At 43.7% G+C, this 23,886-nt stretch overlaps 1 protein-coding gene across 1 annotated transcript in view; it reads right to left on the bottom strand.

Moving 5' to 3' along the window:
* The window catches only part of DYNC1I1 (dynein cytoplasmic 1 intermediate chain 1), a 328,122-nt gene that overhangs the window by 279,242 nt on the left and 24,994 nt on the right, over positions 1–23,886 (bottom strand). Inside the window, exons 5-6 of the mRNA XM_044294826.1 lie at positions 23,694–23,753; positions 20,556–20,671 (exon numbers count right to left, since the gene is read on the bottom strand). Coding sequence (XP_044150761.1) covers positions 20,556–20,671; positions 23,694–23,753 — 176 coding nt within the window. The remainder of the gene's footprint in view (positions 1–20,555; positions 20,672–23,693; positions 23,754–23,886) is intronic.

Genomic DNA, 23,886 nt, shown 5'->3' with positions numbered 1-23,886 from the left:
TACTAATACCTAATATACCAGGAGGTCGAGGGCGGTTATATACTAATACCTAATATACCAGGAGGTCGAGGGCGGTTATGTACTAATACCTAATATACCAGGCGGTTGAGGGTGCTTATCTACTAGTATACTAGAAGAAGGGGAGCAGTAGTAATTACTAAAATGTAACTTTTAATATGACTAATAAACAATCAAGAACTGGATAAAAACACACTCTAAAAGTCTGTCAAGCCTCGAGTACAAAAAACAAAGTCTGAAAAAAGCCCACACATAAAAATATGAAAAGAACACAATCAGGGCCCTGCATAGCGTATAAACATAGAGCCGGAAAGGAATAGATATTTCTTACCAAAATGTTGGTTCAGCAGCATATGGACGTAGTCTCAAAGCGTGGTAGGCGGGCGATCATTCCGTCCCATTTCTGTCATGCCCTTCTCAGTTGTCTCACATCATATCATTCATGGAGTCGGCAAGATATGGATAAGGCTCTGGGACAAGTCGCATCAGATAAAGTCCCGTCTTGTTGATGATGTTTCCAACGGATAGTATACCTGGTAAGTATAGGCAAGGGGTCTGATTCTAAAATGACCCTAATGTGCCCTACACAGGCTACCAGACTCTAATGACCTCTAACACGGAGTCATCGCCCTGATAAGAGCGGCCCCGTCCGGAACCTTTCCCTGCTGTCGTGCCCTGGACACCCCTATCACCGTGTAAAAAATATATATATATCAAGTGGGAAAACAGTGCCCAAAAAGTGACAAATAAAAAAATTTAATTGTGCAAAAAACCTTACTCAAAAAAAGGTAAATAAAGCGCTATAGTGTCCCAACGTGTTTCATCCAATGATAGCCCCAGATTCATCAGGGGACACGGGGACCAATGTGTACTATACAGAGATGAATATTGTGAGACACTATAAAGCCGGGGATCTCACCACAATTAGGATCCCTTTGCCTGATAGAAATGGCAAATGAGGATGTGGGATACCCCAGCAACAACGAGATTATAGGGGGGGGACAAAGTCACAATCCCTACCCAAAACAGGGATGACACCATCCCAACTAGGGGACACTACCTGGTCCCAGCGTCCCGGCTTAACGCACAGTAGTATCGGCGGGTGCATGTGGGCCGCTATGGTATCGGTTAATATGTACTAGTATCTAGAATCTCCAACCTTAAATCAACATAAATGCTTGTACAATACATGCCCTCTACATCTCCCACCTGGACTACTGCAACATCCTCCAAGAAGGTTTCACTGTTGATTTCTTTTTCCATTATGACCATTTTCATAAAGGGGATTTACAATTTTGATTCGCATATGGTGGGCTCCCGCTGTGGTTTGGGTTGGTCCTCACATCCTTAGTTTTGTTTTTGTTTTTTACTAATCTATTCATACTTTATTAATTTTGCATCACCTCTAAGGTGGTATTTTATTGTTAGATTCACTGGTTACCTAGGTGTTCTGCCCCATAGTATCACACTGTAGCGCACTCTCATCAGCCATTTTCCGGTAGCCCGTGGTGAGCCGGGCAAACTGTGATTAGTATCAGGTTATCAATCAGACAGGGAAGGATGTCGGCAGTAAATTACACACATCAGAATGTGACATTTCCCAGAAGTTCCAGATCATGATGGACACAAAATATTCCGCCTGAACAATCCCCCGCTTATAGCGCCCCACCGCACGAATATATTAGATCCAACACATGCCAGGGACAGAGCAGCTCCACGCGTTAGCACCGCCGCACTAATCAGTTTGGTAATATTGTAAGCTGGCCCTGGTGAAAGAAACCAAAGACGTGCCGTAAATCCCGGGAAACATGTGGCGTAAGGGCTGCCTTATCCTGTAGAACATCATCCTAACTAGAAGTGAGGTCCACAGGCAGCTAAACCCAGCACAGCAAGTTCACTGTTCTTATATATCTAGATAAACAGGAAGATAGATAGATAGATAGATAGATAGATAGATAGATAGATAGATAGATAGTGCTAACCAGGAAAGTCCAAATCCAATACAAGACGCAATGTTTCGGTCCTATCATATGACCTTTTTCATGCTTCAGGTCCTGTGATAGGACTAAAATATTACATTTGTTTGCACATGGATCAATAAACCCTTTTTTCACAAATTTTACATTTTGAGTGCTGCAGAAATAGATAGATAAATAGATAATATAGATATGAGATAGATAGATAATAAGAGGTGCCAGCAGAAAGATGACCAGCAGTGTCCAAATCCAATATAAGATGCTCCGGAAATTATTTTCTTTAGATAGATAGATATGAGATAAATATATGAAAAAGAAAGGTGAATATCGTCATTTTGAGTGCTGCGAAAATTATTTTCTTTAGATAGATAGATAGATAGATAATAGATAGGAGATAGATAGATAGATATGAGATAGATAGATAGATAGATAGATAATAGATAGATATTAGATAGATAATAGATAGATATGAGATAGATAGATAGATAGATAGATAGATAGATAGATAGATAGATATGAGATAGATAATAGATAGATAGATAGATAGATAGATAGATAGATAGATAGATAGATAGATAGATGAAAAAGAAAGGTGGATATTTTAAGTGCTGCGGAAATTCTTTTCTTTAGATAGAAAGATATGAGATAAATAGATAGATAGATACATGAAAAAGAAAGGTGGATATTGTCATTTTGAGTGCTGCGAAAATTATTTTCTTTAGATAGATAGATAGATAGATAGATAGATATGAGATAGATAGATAATAGATAGATAGATAGATAGATAGATAGATATGAGATAGATAGATAATAGATAGATAGATAATAGATAGATATGAGATAGATAGATAATAGATAGATAGATAGATAGATAGATAGATATGAGATAGATAGATAATAGATAGATAGATAGATAGATAGATATGAGATAGATAGATAATAGATAGATAGATAGATATGAGATAGATAGATAATAGATAGATAGATATATGAAAAAGAAAGGTGGATCTTGTCATTATGATTATTACTACTACTTATAATAATAATATTGCAACGAGACAACCTCGCAGCTGTGGCCACCAAGGCCAGGTCACTGGACCAAGTCACTTCCGTTCCAGTGGGGACCAGAAGAGTTCAGGAAGGGTGATCGGCGCAGGAATGGGTGGCTCACATACAGGTTATGACCATTGGGGTTGTCAGCTACTCGTCCAGACAACTCCTTTAAGAGATTAGAAACTATAGCTGGAATTTGTCCTGGGGTCTGAAACTGAAGTGAATGAGGCTGAGCTGCAATACCAGACACGGCCTGTTGGCAAGGGTGACGCTGTTTTTGGAAATAAAAGAAAAGTCTCTTATTTCCAATCCTATCACAGAAGATAAATATAAAAAAAAATCTAAAACTATTAACTTCTACAAAGATTATGGGGAAAAAAACCACTGTAATGCTTTGCTAAACATGGAACCACTCTGACCCTTTCAACTTTTCGCCTAATCCATGAAGTCGTTTTTAGAGCAATGAAATCCCGCCTAAGTCGCGCTGCAGCATCTGTGGTCGACTGCCTGTAATTACAGCCTCAGTACTGTTAACGTGGCAGACCCGTCGCATGTGCCCACTTGACTGCCACTACCTTTAAGGACCTCTCAGGCTCCAGCCAGTTGGGGCTGAACTTGGCAGCGCGTGCGGAGAGCCAGTTAAATTCGGCTCGTGCCTCTGCCAGGAAGACCCCCGTCCAACCCAGCGGCCGGCGCACAGTTACTGCGGAATATCATTGAGGGCTGAAACCGATACTTATCTCGTGAATGAAATCAGTTTATGTTATGTCAGCATTATACTTGTCCCGGATCCCACACTCCTTCTGGTTTGGCTCCCTCCGCCTGGGACGATTACGAGCCAAACTGACGTGGCTGCTTAAAATCTTAAATATGGAGTAAGTAGTGCCAAGATTGTGTGATGTGGAAGAGCTAACTTCGTGAAATGTAGCAGAGTCTAAGATGTCACGTGCATGAAAGCTGAGTTTGTTGTTCTCATTGAAGAGACTCAGCGGTGCAGGCAACGCTTCATGGGAAAAAGCCTGCAAATCAGCCCATATAAGACATACCTGTAGACCGCTGTTTCTGGGTTCTTGCCCCTCATCAGTACAGACCAGAGTACTGGTTAGGTGGACGAGATGCCTTAGATGCACCTCAGGGGGGGGGGGGGGGGGGGTACTGGTTCTTACTCAACAGTATATGCACGACTTATTTTTTTGGGGGGAAAAGTATGCAAATTAGCTCATACAAGATAAATCAAGGGCACAACTGTTTTGGGGGTTCCTGCCCCTTATCAGTATGGAGCAGAGTACTGATTAGGTGGATGAGATGCCTCAGATGGAGCTCGGGGGTGGTACTTTTTCTGATTAAAGAGACTCAGCAGGGTATGGAGACTTATGTGTCAGGCAATGCTCCATGGGAAAATATGCAAATGAGCTCAAACCTGCCAAACAAAAGACACACCCCTATGTAGACAGCTGTTTCGGGTTTTCTTCTGCTCATCAGCACAGAGCAGGGCACCGACTGGATGAATGAGATGACTTAGATGCAGCTCGGGGATGGTTTCCTATTGAAGAGACTTTTTTTTCAGGCAATGCTCCATAGGAAAAAGAATATGCAAATTAGCTCATACCAGCCAAACCAAAGGGTTGCTGCAGCACTGGCGGGCACCAGTTGACCACCCAAACTGCCCATTTTATAATCCACCGCTGCTGATGAGGGGCAAGAACTCAGAAACGGTGCTGACTATAGATGAGCGTCTCTGGTTCGGCTTGAATGAGCAATTTTGCATGCCGTGTACATCAAATTCCCCATATGGAAACAGTCAGTAAGCTATTGTTGACCAGTGATGGCCAGTTCGCATTGTTCGCCCGCAAACTGGCCATCACAGGTCCTGCGAGGCACAGGTAAGCCCTTACCTGTGCGTGAGCCGGTCTGAAAACAAGTGCGGTCAGCGGGAGCAGGCAGTTCCCGAGAACAGCCACCGGGGGCCTTCATTGGGCTGTTCTCGGAACTGCCTGCTCCCGTCTGAACGCACTTGTTTTCAGACCGGCTCACACACAGGTAAGGGTTTACCTGTGCCTCGCCAGACTTGTGAAAAAAGATGGCAGCCCGCATATGTTCGCATGCGAACTGGACATCACTGTTGTTGACTGATTCGTTATTTTTGTTACATCTCTATTGAATATGTCATGTGGTTTATCTTCATTTATTCTTGTTTTTGGATGATATTTGTGAGCACTGGAACAAATTTCTAGTCTTAAATTACAATATGTTTAACTTCCTTAATAGTCGTCCAAGAACAAATTAATAAAGTAATTTGAGGAACCACTGGGATTGTCCAATCCTGAACAGAGCCAGGAGATGGTAGTCAGGACAGAGAGACTGGAATGGTGCCCAGTACTAAAGATGCTGATGTGCATGGAAGTCGGGGCTAGTGTCAGTATGCACTGACTGAGAAAAGATAAAGTGCAGTGAGGCTGCAGTATGAATTTAATTTCTCATTGAAGTCTTTTAGATTGCTACACAAAAGCAGTTGTCCACCCTTTTATATTGATGGCCTATCCTCAGATTAGACAGGGGTCCTGGGTTCGACACCCTGCATTCCCACCGATCCGCTGTTTGGGAAGTTGTAAATCATTTTCTATTACGAGGACTCAGGGTTCAGTACCTGGTGTCCAAAGAAGCTGCTCATTCTGGCACAGGGAAAAAGCAGGACATGTAATACCGCCCTGTACTGCAGAGAGGTGCTACTGGACAGCCAATCGGTGCATGCACTTCAGTTGTTTTACCAGTCAAACGCCCATGATGAGTGACTGGATGTTCCAGCCTGAAATGGGGATAGTCCTTAACCAGGATCTTTTTGGCCAGTGAGTGGTATAGGTGGCTCCATAGACAAGGATGGCGGAATGAAGCAGGTGGACAGAAGATCAATGGCTTTTACTGAATTCATGAGTGGCTCACTCTCAACCACAGCTATCTGAGCTGACTGACTAGCTCTGTTTAGCATAGTCCAGTCTCTGCGGCAAGCTGGCTGGTCTGCTCCTCTTGACCTGGGCTATCACAGGTCCTCTAAAAACTTGTGGGTATGGGGGTTAGGACTCGCTACGGTTGGCTGTCCAACTCTGGGTGTCACTTCTCCAACCTCTATCAAGATTTCATGACTAGTCTGCTAATTTGTAAGCGTCACTCACCTCTACTTGCTAGCTAACTAACATGCAATGCAGCTGGTTCTTTGTATCGCAGTGGTTGCAGCATTCTGTACTTGCTCCTCCGGGGTACCTCTGTTTATTCCCTACAGAACATTCTACACAGCGTGGGGCTGTGTGACATATACGCTCACCTCTTACTCAGCCTAGCATTGTGGCCTGCATGGCAATTAACCCTTGGCTTACAGGCACATGCCTACAATTTACAGTGCAATTTCTCAATATACACGGTGTAGTATACATCAATTACTGGAACCATCCAGAGACTGTATCTCACCACTGCACTTGGGCCACCATTATCTTCCCTGTTCTCATCCACGGCAAAGAGAGCAGTACAACGTCGGACAGCAGTGCTGCTCATGGTTTCGGGGGAGCGGTGAGTACATTTCACTCATTCTATAAAAGGAATTTTGAGGGGGCTTTCTTGGGGATATTGTGGTTGTCATGAGGGCACAGTGCCTGGCAAAGAGATATTGTAGCTGATGTTATTGTGGCTAGCACTGGAGACATTGTGACAGTCTCGGCAGCAGTTGTTGGCTGTCCTGGGAGGTATGTTGTGTAAAAGCCAGGAAACTGGGAAGTGATCTCTGCAGAACTGTGTCATAGGTGAAAGTAGCCTTCATGCTGGTGGGACACATTTAAAGAAAAAAAATATTGGGCAGTACAACTTAGCATACAACCCTTATATTTGCAGAATTACACACTCCACCCCCTGTGCATTCAGAGAACCAATGACCACCGCTATGTATTAATTATCTCATTGCAGGTCAGTTTAGGGGGAAAGGGAAACAGGACAAAAGGTGTTCCTATTTGGGGACTGGAGCGTTTACATGTGGGTTTATAATCAGATTTACTATAAGGAGTGATGGAGAGCCTGTGAACGCTGGTAGATGTGCTGGAAAGGTGGAATCTACATTGTGGGCACCGAGTATAGCTGAAGGCATTCCAATCAAAGCGCTGAACGGGAAGACCGGACGGGCAAATGAGTTTCGGAAACAGAAACAAGGATTTCAATTCTGATCAGAGGAAGCAAATGACACACAAATTACTCTGACAGAAAGGTTCACAGTCACATGGGAAACAGCTGCTGCCAAGTCCCAGGCCAGTGGACATGGTCCTGCGGTGGATTTTAGAAGGAGGATGTGGTAATGCCTAGAGTGCTGGGAGGAAATATCTACTTTATAAGGAAACTGTTGCCTTTGTTCATTAACTGTTAAGAAGTGCAGAGATGTCTAAACTAAACTGTAATATACCGAGACACATTGTACGGTAAAGCAGAATGTACAACAGTGTGACAACCATAACACTGCCCCTATGCAGAATAATATAACTACTATAATACTGCTCCAAGGATATAACTACTATAATACTGACTCCTGTGTGCAAGACTATACTATAATACTGCCTCTGTGTACAGGAACATAACTAATATAATACTGCCTCCTATGTACAAGAATATACTTACTATAATACCGCCTCCTATGTGCAAGACTATACTATAATACTGTCTCCTATGTACAAGAATATAACTACTATAATACTGCTCCTATGTACAAGAATATAACTACTTCAATACTCCCTCCTATGTACAAGAATATAACTACTATAATACTGTCTCCTATGTACAAGAATATAACTACTATAATACTGCTCCTATGTACAAGAATATAACTACTATAATACTGCCTTCTATGTACAAGAATATAACTACTATAATACTGCCTCCTATGTACAAGAATATACCTACTATAATACTGCTCCTATGTACAAGAATATAACTACTATAATACTGCTGCTATGTACAAGAATATAACTACTATAATACTGCCTCCTATGTACAAGAATATTACTACTATAATACTGCCTCCTATGTACAAGAATATAACTACTATAATACTGCCTCCTAAGTACAAGAATATTACTACTATAATACTGCCTCCTATGTACAAAAATATAACTACTATTATACTGCCTCCTAAGTACAAGAATATAACTACTATAATACTGCCTCCTATGTACAAGAATATAACTACTATAATACTGCTCCTATGTACAAGAATATAACTACTATAATACTGCTCCTATGTACAAGAATATAACTACTATAATACTGCCTCCTATGTACAAGAATATTACTACTATAATACTGCCTCCTATGTACAAGAATATTACTACTATAATACTGCCTCCTATGTACAAGAATATAACTACTATAATACTGCCTCCTATGTACAAGAATATTACTACTATAATACTGCCTCCTATGTACAAGAATATTACTACTATAATACTGCCTCCTATGTACAAGAATATTACTACTATAATACTGCCTCCTACGTACAAGAATATAACTACTATAATACTGCCTCCTATGTACAAGAATATAACTGCTATAATACTGCTTCTATGCACAAGAATATAATTACCATAATACTGCTACTGTGTACTGCCCCTTATGTAGATAGTTGAGGTTTAGCACGTGGTTGTGGCCTCCTGGGGTCCGACAACGTTACTATAATTTACAACAGAATCTCTTTTTGCCTTTCTGGTGCACGGACTCCGGCATATAAAGCCCTTGTTTTAATATGTTCCCCCTCCCCACTGGGGCAGATTTACTAATGAAGATGTGCAGAATTCATGCTTTGTGCTACATTTATGAAGTGTTATGAACCTTGTTCTTCAACTGACTTGGGGGAGACTTAGCATTGCCCTTTTTAATCTTTTTGGCATAGAAAAGTCGCAGATCCACCGTTTTTTTGACTTTTCAATGTATTTGCAACATTTTTAGTCGCAATCTAAATTTTTTGCAGCCCTTGCCAAGTTTACGCAAAAGAGGCTTGGCAAGGGCGGAATGAGCGCGTTCCAATGGCCTTGGATAATTCCTCATTATTTACCCTAGAAATTGGAGGTTTACCTAGAACTGGAGGTTTACCTAGAACTGGATGTTTACCTAGAACTGGAGGTTCTAGGGCTGTACACCCCTCTCCATCTCTGGGTGCATATTATTTGTTCACTCACTGGATGTCAGTAAGTTTACTATGAATTTGCACCAGTCATATCAGGACACCTGTTCTGATGCCTGACTGCATTATCATAGGGAGAACTGCGCAGCAACAGCTGCATGGTTCTCTCTATCCCCTCCCTGCACTCATCTCTAGGATCCGGGAAGCTGTACAATCAGTATTCAGCCCGGACAACACTAGAACCTGGAGAGGCGAGTAACCCACCGGACCCAAGGTAAGCAGCATTAACCTTGCACTGCCTTGCATCAGGAATCTTAAATGTACTCATTAGACTGCCCTAAACTATAAGGGATTTATAGACATTAACTCCTCCGCTGCCTAGACCACCAGGATTAACCCTTGTACTGTACTAGACCACCAGGATTAACCCTTGTACTGTACTAGACCACCAGGATTAACCCTTGTACTGTACTAGACCACCAGGATTAACCCTTGTACTGTACTAGACCACCAGGATTAACCCTTGTACTGTACTAGACCACCAGGATTAACCCTTGTACTGTACTAGACCACCAGGATTAACCCTTGTACTGTACTAGACCACCAGGATTAACCCTTGTACTGTACTAGACCACCAGCTATATTGACGGTAATCCTGTCACTGCCTTAGACCACCAGGTGTGCTAACATTAATCCCTTCACTTCCCTAGACCACCAGGTGTGCTAACATTAATCCCTTCACTTCCCTAGACCACCAGGTGTGCTAACATTAATCCCTTCACTTCCCTAGACCACCAGGTGTGCTAACATTTTTTTTTAATATATATAATTTTTATTTGAGGCAAAATAACAATTACATAATTAATCAAAGACATAAATATAATTTTCTCCCCATATCCACCCCAATCACCCAAACCTCCCAGTCCTGTGATGCGTCTTCTCCTATTTATCAGATAATAAAGTTAGAATTAAAATAAATAAATGGTGAGTGAGGGGGAAACAAGGAACCTACCACTTCCATTCTCCCCATATCTTGGACCATTTTTGTTCAGAATTCCTCTGATTGTACAGGATGTTCTCGTATCTCTTAACCTTCTTTACTAAACATAACCAAGCATTGAATTTTGGAGTGTTTTGAGAAAACCATACTCGGATAAGTCTGGCAAGGAACATAAATTTAGCCAAAAGGATCTCTCTGTATTTATGACAAATTAAATTAGAAAGATCATTCAATATCCAACACTCGGGTATCGGCGGGGTTGCTATCTTTAGTTTTTGAGTAATAAAATTACAAATTGATTCCCAATATAACTTTAAATCTGGACACAACCAAATAAGATGGAGAAAGTCAGCCCCCTGTGACCCACACCGAGGGCAATTCGAGGGTTCTCGTAGACCACATTTATTAAGCCAGGTCGGAGTGATATACACTCTCTTTTATAAATTGGATCACAATATGATTAAAATTGTACAAAATGAATTTTAAATACCGTATTGGATCACCCAACTTAGAGGTAGCAGAAGGCAGCACTTGGAGAGCTTAATATTATTACAGCAAGGTCAGGATGATTAAAACTAAAAGGAATAAAATCACTAGTGAAAAAAAATAATATCAGGTAAATGCTGCACATACTGTAGACTGAAGCAAATGAGCCCTAACAAAGGGAAACATGGATATCCCCTTAAAATTCTGCAGTATACATTCCCTTTTATACTCTCATTGCTTAGCATTATCTGTGTTTTAAAGAGATCTGCTGCCATCTATTGGTAAAAATTCATAATTACAATAAAGAAATTTGACAGAAACGCCAAGAAAATACAGTCAGGGTCAGTGTTTCCATTACTACATTCCTCCTAATTCAATTATCACTTCAACCTGGCATCACAAGGCAAAATGAGACCCTACGACATAATTTATCATCTGCAGACACAAATGGAGTTGTTACACTATAGTAATAATTACAATATGACATAATGTCATCACAAAGAGAAAAGAAAAAACAATCCCGAACCCCGGGAGAAATAATCAATGCCAGAAAATCTGAACCCATGTATCAGTCATAGGGTACGGATTGTAATATGAAACCTACCTTCTCCCATAGAAAAATAATGTAATAGTGTTATATATTCAACAGAAGGGGGCGCCACACAAAGAACAGAGCCACAACTGCACTCATTTAGAAAGTAGTACTAAAAAGGGAGACTCCCATGGAAACTCCCTAGTCTATCCTCCCACAAAGTCTACTGTTAATCCTCCCAGTATTTCTACTATGTATCCTCTCTTTGTCCATGCCTATGTTGGCTAACCTCCGGCACTCCGGCTATGGTAAAACTAAGACTTCCAAGATGTTCACTTGCTTGATTGTTCTCAGAACTCCATAGAAATGAATGTAACAACTGGAGTGGTTAGCCATCACGGGCTATATCCCCCAGAATTCTGCTTTCTATTTCCCAATATCTCTACCAATTATCCTATCCTTCTCTTATCCTCCTATTGTTCTGCTATCTATTACCCAGTCGTTCCTCTCTATCCTCACAGTATCTCCACGGTCTATCCTTCCAGTGTCTCTACTGTCTATCTTCCCAGTATCTCTACGATCTATCCTCTCAGTATTTCTACTATCCTCCCAGTATTTCTACCATGTATTCTCCTAGTATCTCTACCACCTATCCTCCTAGTATGTCTACCATCTATCCTCCAAGTATCTCTATTGTCCAATCCTCCTTAATCTCTACCATCAATCCTCCCAGTATCTATACTGTCTATCCTCCCAGAATCTCTACCATCTATCTTTCTAGTATCTCTACCGTCTATCATCCCAGCATCTCTACCGTCTATCTTACCAGTAGCTCTACCGTCTATCCTCCCAGTATCTCTGCCGTCTATCCTCCCAGTATCACTACAATCTATCCTCCTAGTATCTGTGTCTATCTTTCCAGTATCTCTACCTTCTATCCTCTCAACATCTCTACGTCTATCCTCCCAGTATCTCTGCCATCTATACTGCCAGTATCTCTGCCATCTATACTGCCAGTATCTCTACCGTCTACCCTCCCAGTATATCTACCATCTATCCTTCCAGTATCTCTGCCATCTATACTGCCAGTATCTCTGCCATCTATACTGCCAGTATCTCTGCCATCTATACTGCCAGTATCTCTGCCATCTATACTGTCAGTATCTCTGCCATCTATACTGCCAGTATCTCTACCGTCTATCCTCCCAACATCTCTACGTCTATCCTCCCAGTATCTCTACCATCTATCCTTCCAGTATCTCTGCCATCTATCCTCCCAGTATCTCTACCATCTATCCTCCCAGTATCTCTGCCATCTATCTTCCCAGTATCTCTGCCATCTATCCTCCCAGTATCTCTACCATCTATCCTTCTAGTATCTCTGCCATCTATCCTCCCAGTATCTCTGCCATCTATCCTCCCAGTATCTCTGCCATCTATCCTCCCAGTATCTCTGCCATCTATCCTCCCAGTATCTCTACCATCTATCCTCCCAGTATCTCTACCGTCTATCCTCCCAGTATCTCTACCGTCTATCCTCCCAGTATCTCTGCCATCTACCCTCCCAGTATCTCTGCCATCTACCCTCCCAGTATCTCTGCCATCTATCCTTCCAGTATATCTGCCATCTATCCTCCCAGTATCTCTACCGTCTATCCTCCCAGTATCTCTACCATCTATCCTCCCAGTATCTCTACCATCTATCCTCCCAGTATCTCTACCATCTAGCCTTCTAGTATCTCTGCCATCTATCCTCCCAGTATCTCTGCCATCTATCCTCCCAGTATTTCTGCCATCTATACTGCCAGTATCTCTGCCAACTATCCTCCCAGTATCTCTACAATCTATCCTCCCAGTATCTGTGTCTATCTTTCCAGTATCTCTACCATCTATCCTCCCAACATCTCTACGTCTATCCTCCCAGTATCTCTACCATCTATCCTCCCAGTATCTCTGCCATCTATCCTCCCAGTATCTCTACCACCTATCCTCCCAGTATCTCTGCCATCTATCCTCCCAGTATATCTGCCATCTATCCTCCCAGTATCTCTACCATCTATCCTCTAAGTATCTCTACCATCTATCCTCCCAGTATCTCTACCATCTATCCTCCCAGTATCTCTGCCATCTATCCTCCCAGTATCTCTGCCATCTATACTGCCAGTATCTCTGCCATCTATACTGCCAGTATCTCTGCCATCTATACTGCCAGTATCTCTACCGTCTACCCTCCCAGTATTTCTGCCATCTATACTGCCAGTATCTCTACCGTCTACCCTCCCAGTATATCTACCATCTATCTTCCCAGTATCTCTGCCATCTATCCTCCCAGTATCTCTACCATATATCCTTCTAGTATCTCTGCCATCTATCCTCCCAGTATCTCTGCCATCTATCCTCCCAGTATCTCTACCATCTATCCTCCCAGTATCTCTACCATCTATCCTCCCAGTATCTGCCATCTATCCTCCCAGTATCTCTGCCATCTATACTGCCAGTATCTCTGCCATCTATACTGCCAGTATCTCTACCGTCTACCCTCCCAGTATATCTACCATCTATCCTCCCAGTATTTCTGCCATCTATACTGCCAGTATCTCTACCGTCTACCCTCCCAGTATATCTACCATCTATCTTCCCAGTATCTCTGCCATCTATCCTCCCAGTATCTCTACCGTCTATCCTCCCAGTATCTCTACCGTCTATCCTCCCAGTATCTCTACCGTCTATCCTTCCAGTATATCTACCGTCTATCCTCCCAGTATCTCTACCGTCTATCCTCCCAGTATCTCTACCGTCTATCCTACCAGTATCTCTACCGTCTATCCTACCAGTATCTCTACCGTCTATCCTACCAGTATCTCTACCGTCTATCCTTCCAGTATCTCTGCTGTCTATCCTCCCAGTTTCTCTGCCATCTATCCTCCCATTATCTCTACCATCTATCCTTCTAATATCTCTGCCATCTATCCTCCCAGTATCTCTACCATCTATCCTTCTAGTATCTCTGCCATCTATCCTCCCAGTATCTCTACCATCTATCCTCCCAGTATCTCTACCGTCTATCCTCCCAGTATCTCTACCGTCTATCCTCCCAGTATCTCTACCGTCTATCCTTCCAGTATCTCTACTGTCTATCCTCCCAGTTTCTCTGCCATCTATCCTCCCAGTATCTCTGCCGCCTATCCTTCTATTATCTCTGCTGTCTATCCTCCCAGTTTCTCTGCCATCTATCCTCCCATTATCTCTACCATCTATCCTTCTAGTATCTCTGCCGTCTATCCTCCCAGTATCTCTACCATCTATCCTTCTAGTATCTCTGCCGTCTATCCTCCCAGTATCTCTACCATCTATCCTTCCAGTATCTCTACCATCTATCCTCCCAGTATCTCTACCATCTATCCTCCCAGTATCTCTACCATCTATCCTTCCAGTATCTCTACCGTCTATCCTCCCAGTTTCTCTGCCGTCTATCCTTCTATTATCTCTGCCGTCTATCCTCCCAGTTTCTCTGCCATCTATCCTCTCAGTATCTCTACCATCTATCCTTCCAGTATCTCTACCGTCTATCCTTCCAGTATCTCTACCGTCTATCCTCCCAGTATCTCTGCCGCCTATCCTTCTATTATCTCTGCCGTCTATCCTCCCAGTTTCTCTGCCATCTATCCAACCAGTATCTCTACCATCTATCTTTCTAGTATCTCTGCCGTCTATCCTCCCAGTATCTCTACCATCTATCCTTCCAGTATCTCTACCATCTATCCTCCCAGTATCTCTACCATCTATCCTTCCAGTATCTCTACCGTCTATACTCCCAATATCTCTACCGTCTATCCTTCCAGTATCTCTACCGTCTATCCTTCCAGTATCTCTACCGTCTATGCTCCCAGTTTCTCTGCCATCTATCCTCCCAGTATCTCTACTGTCTATCCTTCCAGTATCTCTGCCATCTATCCTCCCAGTTTCTCTGCCGTCTATCCTTCTATTATCTCTGCCGTCTATCCTCCCAGTTTCTCTGCCATCTATCCTCTCAGTATCTCTACCATCTATCCTTCTAGTATCTCTGCCATCTATCCTCCCAGTATCTCTACCGTCTATCCTTCCAGTATCTCTACCGTCTATCCTTCCAGTATCTCTACCGTCTATCCTTCCAGTATCTCTACCGTCTATCCTCCCAGTATCTCTACCGTCTATCCTAACAGTATCTCTACCGTCTATCCTTCCAGTATCTCTACCGTCCATCCTACCAGTATCTCTACCGTCTATCCTACCAGTATCTCTACCGTCTATCCTACCAGTATCTCTACCGTCTATCCTACCAGTATCTCTACCGTCTATCCTTCCAGTATCTCTGCTGTCTATCCTCCCAGTTTCTCTGCCATCTATCCTCCCATTATCTCTACCATCTATCCTTCTAATATCTCTGCCATCTATCCTCCCAGTATCTCTACCATCTATCCTTCTAGTATCTCTGCCATCTATCCTTCTAGTATCTCTGCCGTCTATCCTCCCAGTATCTCTACCATCTATCCTCCCAGTATCTCTACCGTCTATCCTCCCAGTATCTCTACCGTCTATCCTCCCAGTATCTCTACTGTCTATCCTTCCAGTATCTCTACTGTCTATCCTCCCAGTTTCTCTGCCATCTATCCTCCCAGTATCTCTGCCGCCTATCCTTCTATTATCTCTGCTGTCTATCCTCCCAGTTTCTCTGCCATCTATCCTCCCATTATCTCTACCATCTATCCTTCTAGTATCTCTGCCGTCTATCCTCCCAGTATCTCTACCATCTATCCTTCTAGTATCTCTGCCGTCTATCCTCCCAGTATCTCTACCATCTATCCTTCCAGTATCTCTACCATCTATCCTCCCAGTATCTCTACCATCTATCCTCCCAGTATCTCTACCATCTATCCTTCCAGTATCTCTACCGTCTATCCTCCCAGTTTCTCTGCAGTCTATCCTTCTATTATCTCTGCCGTCTATCCTCCCAGTTTCTCTGCCATCTATCCTCTCAGTATCTCTACCATCTATCCTTCCAGTATCTCTACCGTCTATCCTTCCAGTATCTCTACCGTCTATCCTCCCAGTATCTCTGCTGCCTATCCTTCTATTATCTCTGCCGTCTATCCTCCCAGTTTCTCTGCCATCTATCCAACCAGTATCTCTACCATCTATCTTTCTAGTATCTCTGCCGTCTATCCTCCCAGTATCTCTACCATCTATCCTTCCAGTATCTCTACCATCTATCCTCCCAGTATCTCTACCATCTATCCTTCCAGTATCTCTACCGTCTATACTCCCAATATCTCTACCGTCTATCCTAACAGTATCTCTACCGTCTATCCTTCCAGTATCTCTACCGTCTATCCTTCCAGTATCTCTACCGTCTATCCTCCCAGTATCTCTACCGTCTATCCTAACAGTATCTCTACCGTCTATCCTTCCAGTATCTCTACCGTCCATCCTTCCAGTATCTCTACCGTCTATCCTCCCAGTATCTCTACCGTCTATCCTCCCAGTATCTCTACCGACTATCCTTCCAGTATCTATACCGTCTATCCTCCCAGTATCTCTACCGTCCATCCTTCCAGTATCTCTACCGTCCATCCTTCCAGTATCTCTACCGTCCATCCTTCCAGTATCTCTACCGTCCATCCTTCCAGTATCTCTACCGTCCATCCTTCCAGTATCTCTACCGTCTATCCTCCCAGTATCTCTACCGTCTATCCTCCCAGTATCTCTACCGACTATCCTTCCAGTATCTCTACCGTCTATCCTCCCAGTATCTCTACCGTCTATCCTAACAGTATCTCTACCGTCTATCCTCCCAGTATCTCTACCGTTGATCCTAACAGTATCTCTACCGTCTATCCTTCCAGTATCTCTGCCATCTATACTGCCAGTTTCTCTGCCATCTATTCTCCCAGTATCTCTACCGTCTATCCTCCCAGTATCTCTACCGTTTATCCTCCCAGTATCTCTACCGTCTATCCTTTCAGTATCTCTACCGAATATCCTTCCAGTATCTCTACCGCCTATCCTCCCAGTTTCTCTGCCATCTATTCTCCCAGTATCTCTACCGTCTATCCTCCCAGTATCTCTACCGTTGATCCTAACAGTATCTCTACCGTCTATCCTTCCAGTATCTCTGCCATCTATACTGCCAGTATCTCTGCCATCTATACTGCCAGTATCTCTACCGTCTACCCTCCCAGTATATCTACCATCTATCCTCCCAGTATTTCTGCCATCTATACTGCCAGTATCTCTACCGTCTACCCTCCCAGTATATCTACCATCTATCTTCCCAGTATCTCTGCCATCTATCCTCCCAGTATCTCTACCGTCTATCCTCCCAGTATCTCTACCGTCTATCCTCCCAGTATCTCTACCGTCTATCCTTCCAGTATATCTACCGTCTATCCTCCCAGTATCTCTACCGTCTATCCTACCAGTATCTCTACCGTCTATCCTACCAGTATCTCTACCGTCTATCCTACCAGTATCTCTACCGTCTATCCTACCAGTATCTCTACCGTCTATCCTTCCAGTATCTCTACCGTCTATCCTTCCAGTATCTCTGCCGTCTATCCTCCCAGTTTCTCTGCCATCTATCCTCCCATTATCTCTACCATCTATCCTTCTAATATCTCTGCCATCTATCCTCCCAGTATCTCTACCATCTATCCTTCTAGTATCTCTGCCGTCTATCCTCCCATTATCTCTACCATCTATCCTCCCAGTATCTCTACCGTCTATCCTCCCAGTATCTCTACCGTCTATCCTCCCAGTATCTCTACCGTCTATCCTCCCAGTATCTCTACCGTCTATCCTTCCAGTATCTCTACTGTCTATCCTCCCAGTTTCTCTGCCATCTATCCTCCCAGTATCTCTGCCGCCTATCCTTCTATTATCTCTGCTGTCTATCCTCCCAGTTTCTCTGCCATCTATCCTCCCATTATCTCTACCATCTATCCTTCTAGTATCTCTGCCGTCTATCCTCCCAGTATCTCTACCATCTATCCTTCTAGTATCTCTGCCGTCTATCCTCCCAGTATCTCTACCATCTATCCTTCCAGTATCTCTACCATCTATCCTCCCAGTATCTCTACCATCTATCCTCCCAGTATCTCTACCATCTATCCTTCCAGTATCTCTACCGTCTATCCTCCCAGTTTCTCTGCCGTCTATCCTTCTATTATCTCTGCCGTCTATCCTCCCAGTTTCTCTGCCATCTATCCTCTCAGTATCTCTACCATCTATCCTTCCAGTATCTCTACCGTCTATCCTTCCAGTATCTCTACCGTCTATCCTCCCAGTATCTCTGCCGCCTATCCTTCTATTATCTCTGCCGTCTATCCTCCCAGTTTCTCTGCCATCTATCCAACCAGTATCTCTACCATCTATCCTTCCAGTATCTCTACCGTCTATCCTCCCAGTTTCTCTGCCGTCTATCCTTCTATTATCTCTGCCGTCTATCCTCCCAGTATCTCTACCATCTATCCTTCCAGTATCTCTACCATCTATCCTCCCAGTATCTCTACCATCTATCCTTCCAGTATCTCTACCGTCTATACTCCCAATATCTCTACCGTCTATCCTTCCAGTATCTCTACCGTCTATCCTTCCAGTATCTCTACCGTCTATGCTCCCAGTTTCTCTGCCATCTATCCTCCCAGTATCTCTACTGTCTATCCTTCCAGTATCTCTGCCATCTATCCTCCCAGTTTCTCTGCCGTCTATCCTTCTATTATCTCTGCCGTCTATCCTCCCAGTTTCTCTGCCATCTATCCTCTCAGTATCTCTACCATCTATCCTTCTAGTATCTCCCAGTATCTCTACCGTCTATCCTTCCAGTATCTCTACCGTCTATCCTTCCAGTATCTCTACCGTCTATCCTTCCAGTATCTCTACCGTCTATCCTCCCAGTATCTCTACCGTCTATCCTAACAGTATCTCTACCGTCTATCCTTCCAGTATCTCTACCGTCCATCCTTCCAGTATCTCTACCGTCTATCCTCCCAGTATCTCTACCGTCTATCCTCCCAGTATCTCTACCGACTATCCTTCCAGTATCTCTACCGTCTATCCTCCCAGTATCTCTACCGTCCATCCTTCCAGTATCTCTACCGTCCATCCTTCCAGTATCTCTACCGTCCATCCTTCCAGTATCTCTACCGTCCATCCTTCCAGTATCTCTACCGTCTATCCTCCCAGTATCTCTACCGTCTATCCTCCCAGTATCTCTACCGACTATCCTTCCAGTATCTCTACCGTCTATCCTCCCAGTATCTCTACCGTCTATCCTAACAGTATCTCTACCGTCCATCCTTCCAGTATCTCTACCGTCCATCCTTCCAGTATCTCTACCGACTATCCTTCCAGTATCTCTACCGTCCATCCTTCCAGTATCTCTACCGTCTATCCTCCCAGTATCTCTACCAACTATCCTTCCAGTATCTCTACCGAATATCCTTCCAGTATCTCTACCGTCTATCCTCCCAGTTTCTCTACCGTCTATCCTCCCAGTTTCTCTACCGTCTATCCTCCCAGTTTCTCTGCCATCTATTCTCCCAGTATCTCTACCGTCTATCCTCCCAGTATCTCTACCGTTTATCCTCCCAGTATCTCTACCGTCTATCCTTCCAGTATCTCTACCGAATATCTTTCCAGTATCTCTACCGAATATCCTTCCAGTATCTCTACCGTCTATCCTCCCAGTTTCTCTGCCATCTATTCTCCCAGTATCTCTACCGTCTATCCTCCCAGTATCTCTACCGTTGATCCTAACAGTATCTCTACCGTCTATCCTTCCAGTATCTCTACCGTCCATCCTCCCAGTATCTCTACCGTCTATCCTCCCAGTATCTCTACCGACTATCCTTCCAGTATCTCTACCGTCTATCCTCCCAGTATCTCTACCGTCCATCCTCCCAGTATCTCTACTGTCTATCCTCCCAGTATCTCTACCGACTATCCTTCCAGTATCTCTACCGTCTATCCTCCCAGTATCTCTATCGTCTATCCTAACAGTATCTCTACCGTCTATCCTTCCAGTATCTCTACCGAATATCCTTCCAGTATCTCTACCGTCTATCCTCCCAGTTTCTCTGCCATCTATTCTCCCAGTATCTCTACCGTCTATCCTCCCAGTATCTCTACCGTTTATCCTCCCAGTATCTCTACCGTCTATCCTCCCAGTTTCTCTGCCATCTATCCTTGTATTTACTTTCTATGATAACAGATGACAGTATCTACATGTGGTATGGCTTGCTGTACAGCAGCATTTTTGTAGAGATAAGTAATCAGACATAAAGTAATGATAGCAGGTAGAGTCACCTTCTGCTTGGTGCGTGGTCACTGGCGTCTGTGTCTCCTTTGAATATGACACAACCTCACGAGGCAAGAAATCCACTTGCGTGACCTTTGAGACTCCAAGTCTAATCATCCTCCGTCTGTGAAGAAGAAAACAGTATAATAGTTGTTTGGTGTTACTATAATCAATGAGCCCAGAAACGGCATGAAAATGGGATGGAAGTCGTCAGGGTTGGTGAGCGTCTATGAGATGACAAATCTAACAATATCTGGGATATTATTGAAAGCCAATTGTAAAGGTTGCAATCAAATACAGATGCAGCAGAGCTGAGTTGGTCATTTAACTCTGGCTCCTTTTTGCCTGTGCATCATCTGCCATAGTTAACGTTTTTGTACCGTTCTATGTATAGAGCATTGTGACAGAACAGGAACTTGTGTCTATCCACAAACTTAGCTCTGCTACATCAATATATCCAAAGAGAGTTTGATATGGAGCCCTTATCAAAGATGACCGATAAGTCTGACTAAGAACTCAATGGCCCATATGTATTAATAATGTCATATTTGTTACCAATAAAATTGATACATAGTTATTTTGGGAAAAATTCTGTCTAACCTGTAATGTGCCGATAGAAATTCCTGCTTGCTCTGGCCAGTGGGCGGTCTTACTGAAGCCTCAGCCCGCCCACCGGACTCCTAAGCCCAGAGCAAGCAGGAATTTAAATCAATTTGTCAGATTTGTTTTTAAAGGCGAACCCAGCAGATAAACACAGGTCAGAAGATCACCAGGGTGTGAACACAAATGTCCACATCTAAAGGGCTGAGCCTCCCATTGCCTTTCATATTGGGGTGGGAGGAGGAACTGGGTCGGATTTTTTAACAAATCTTGCTTGGCTCTCATGGATTCTCCTGGTGTTTCCGTACGCAGGAGAATTCTTATAAGACCCTCGCTGGTACAAAATCCCTGCCTTACTTCATTCTCAAGGATTTTGTCCCAGGGATCGCTACTGGAGATGTGGTACAGATTGAAGGACTATGGAGTGCGCTGTGATCAGGCATTTCTGGAGGGAGGTGGCAGATACTATACGCCAGGTCTTTGGACCGTCACTAGATCTATCTAAGGTTCTTTTATGGATGGATTCTCCTTCCTTTAGACCCCGTAGGAGCTTCCTTCCAACTCACCTTATCCCTCCGGCCAAGTTACTGATACCGCTTGAACAGCTTTGCCCTGAACCACCCACGAAACGTCAGTGGATGGACAGGTTTGATCAAATCTTCAGATTGGAGGAACTCACTGCATGGATTGATGTCACCCATGACCGTTTTGAATGTTTATGGTTTCCTTGGTTGTTTTTCAAAAGATCCGTGCCTTAGTAGTTCTCTTCTTAAAGGGGTATTCCAATCTCAGATAATGGGGAGCATATCGCTAGGATATGCCCCCATTGTCTGATAGGTGTGGGTCTCACCTATCTCGTAAAAGCAGCCGAAAAACTAAGCCAGCAAAGTGGTGGCCAGCAGTGCCGGGTCTGGCCACCACCAAGAGTTCCTATTGGCCAGCGGCGCGCTAGACTATTTTCGGGATCCCTATAGTAATGAATGGGAGCTCACCATGCTTGCGCAGCCACCGCTTCCATTCACTTCTATGCAGCCGAAAGAAATAGCCTAGACAACCGTCGACTATTTTTGGAATTCCTATAGAAATGAATATGAGCGCACCGCACTTGCGCGGCCACCACTTCCATTCACTTCTATGGAGCCAACGGAATAGCCCTTGGCTATTTTCGGCTGCCCTATAGAAATGAATGGAGGACTTTCCCAGCTGCGTTTACGAGATAGGTGTATCTATATAGGTGTGGGACCCGCACCTATAAGACAGTGGGGGCATATCCTAGCGATATGCCCCCATTGTCTATGATAAGACAACCCCTTTAATAAACATATATTAGATTAAAGGGCTGACCAACTCTATAGAGCTCTCAAATCCCTTTGGGACTGCTGATTTTGTATGGTCTAAGCCAGGGATGCTCAACCTGCGGCCCTCCAGCTGTTACAAAACTACAACTCCCAGCAAGCTTGAACACCCTACAGCTATTAGGGCATGCTGGGAGTTGTAGTTTAGGGCTACAGGTTGGGCATCCCTGGTCTAAGCTGACACACTACACTGATACAACATTCAGGGTTTCCTTTCGTGGTGACAGATACTTGTATTGGGTATCCATTCTACAGAGGGTATTCTGGTGTGCTACGGGTAGAGTGTGGACCCACTGGGCCAACCAAACGGTTGGAATTTGGTTTAGTCCTGAGTGGGTTATTCTGGCGGTCTCCTGGTCTTCCCCCTTTAAGCTCTATACAGGGATCTGGCCTTCACTGCAGGGGAGCCACTAGGCCACTACCTCTTGGAATAATCTTAGTGTGCTTGCCAGCAAACCAGTCACAGACACCGGTGTGAAGCACTGAGGGATCAGGCAATACTCGCAGTCAGGAAACAGGCACATGTCAGAATCCATGTAACAGTCCAGAGCTCAGGGCAGAGTCATAATGCTGTATAGGCACAATGACAAAATCCAGGAATCAGGCAGAAGTCAGTACACAGGGAGACAAATGGATTATAGCTCTTTTACATGGCGTAGCAAGCTAGAGTAACCTAGGGGATTGTTCAGACAAGGGGTTGAACAAACAGCCCAACATATACAGGAGAGCTGATTAGCTCATTACATAAGCAGCTGCACACAGAGCAAAAGGGGGATTAACCCATGCAGCACTGCTGAGTGAGCTTCAATGAATTGACTCTAATACACACAGAAAGACACCAGACTGCGGCCTCAGTGTGGAACAGAAGCCAAGGGAATGACGCGGCGCCCACGCTCACCCTGGATAGCAGCAGGCACATGACATGATGTACATGAGTCTATCCAATTCACAGTTTACTAACAGCAAGACAGCATTACTAAACACAGACAGCTAATAAAAATTACAGACCCGTCAATAGCACCTTATTGACTGTTTCCAGGCACAATTTGTCTCTTTAAATGGCACAGAGTAAAATGAACGAAAAGAAAGGCCATGACAGATGCAGTTTCACATACTCTTGGGATTATATTCCCTATTCTCCCTGTATTACGCATTCTCACATTCTTTTCTACCATAAAAGATGGAACGTACCCGAGTTCAGACTCTGAATGGAGCTGCAACACGGAAGGGTCAGTGTCCCACTGCAGGGTCCTGTACATAGCCAAAAAAGTAGATGAATGTGAAAATAAAAGAAAACACAAAGACAATAATACCACAAAATATAAGAGCAATTTAATCTAAGGGGCATATAAAGAAGAACATGCAAAAACTGGTCATGTGATGG

The sequence above is a fragment of the Bufo gargarizans genome, chromosome 5, assembly GCF_014858855.1.
Source record: "Bufo gargarizans isolate SCDJY-AF-19 chromosome 5, ASM1485885v1, whole genome shotgun sequence".
NCBI classification, from domain to species: domain Eukaryota; kingdom Metazoa; phylum Chordata; class Amphibia; order Anura; family Bufonidae; genus Bufo; species Bufo gargarizans.
The sequence above is the reverse complement of the archived record's forward strand: the minus strand, read 5'-3'. Positions and strand labels throughout refer to the sequence as shown.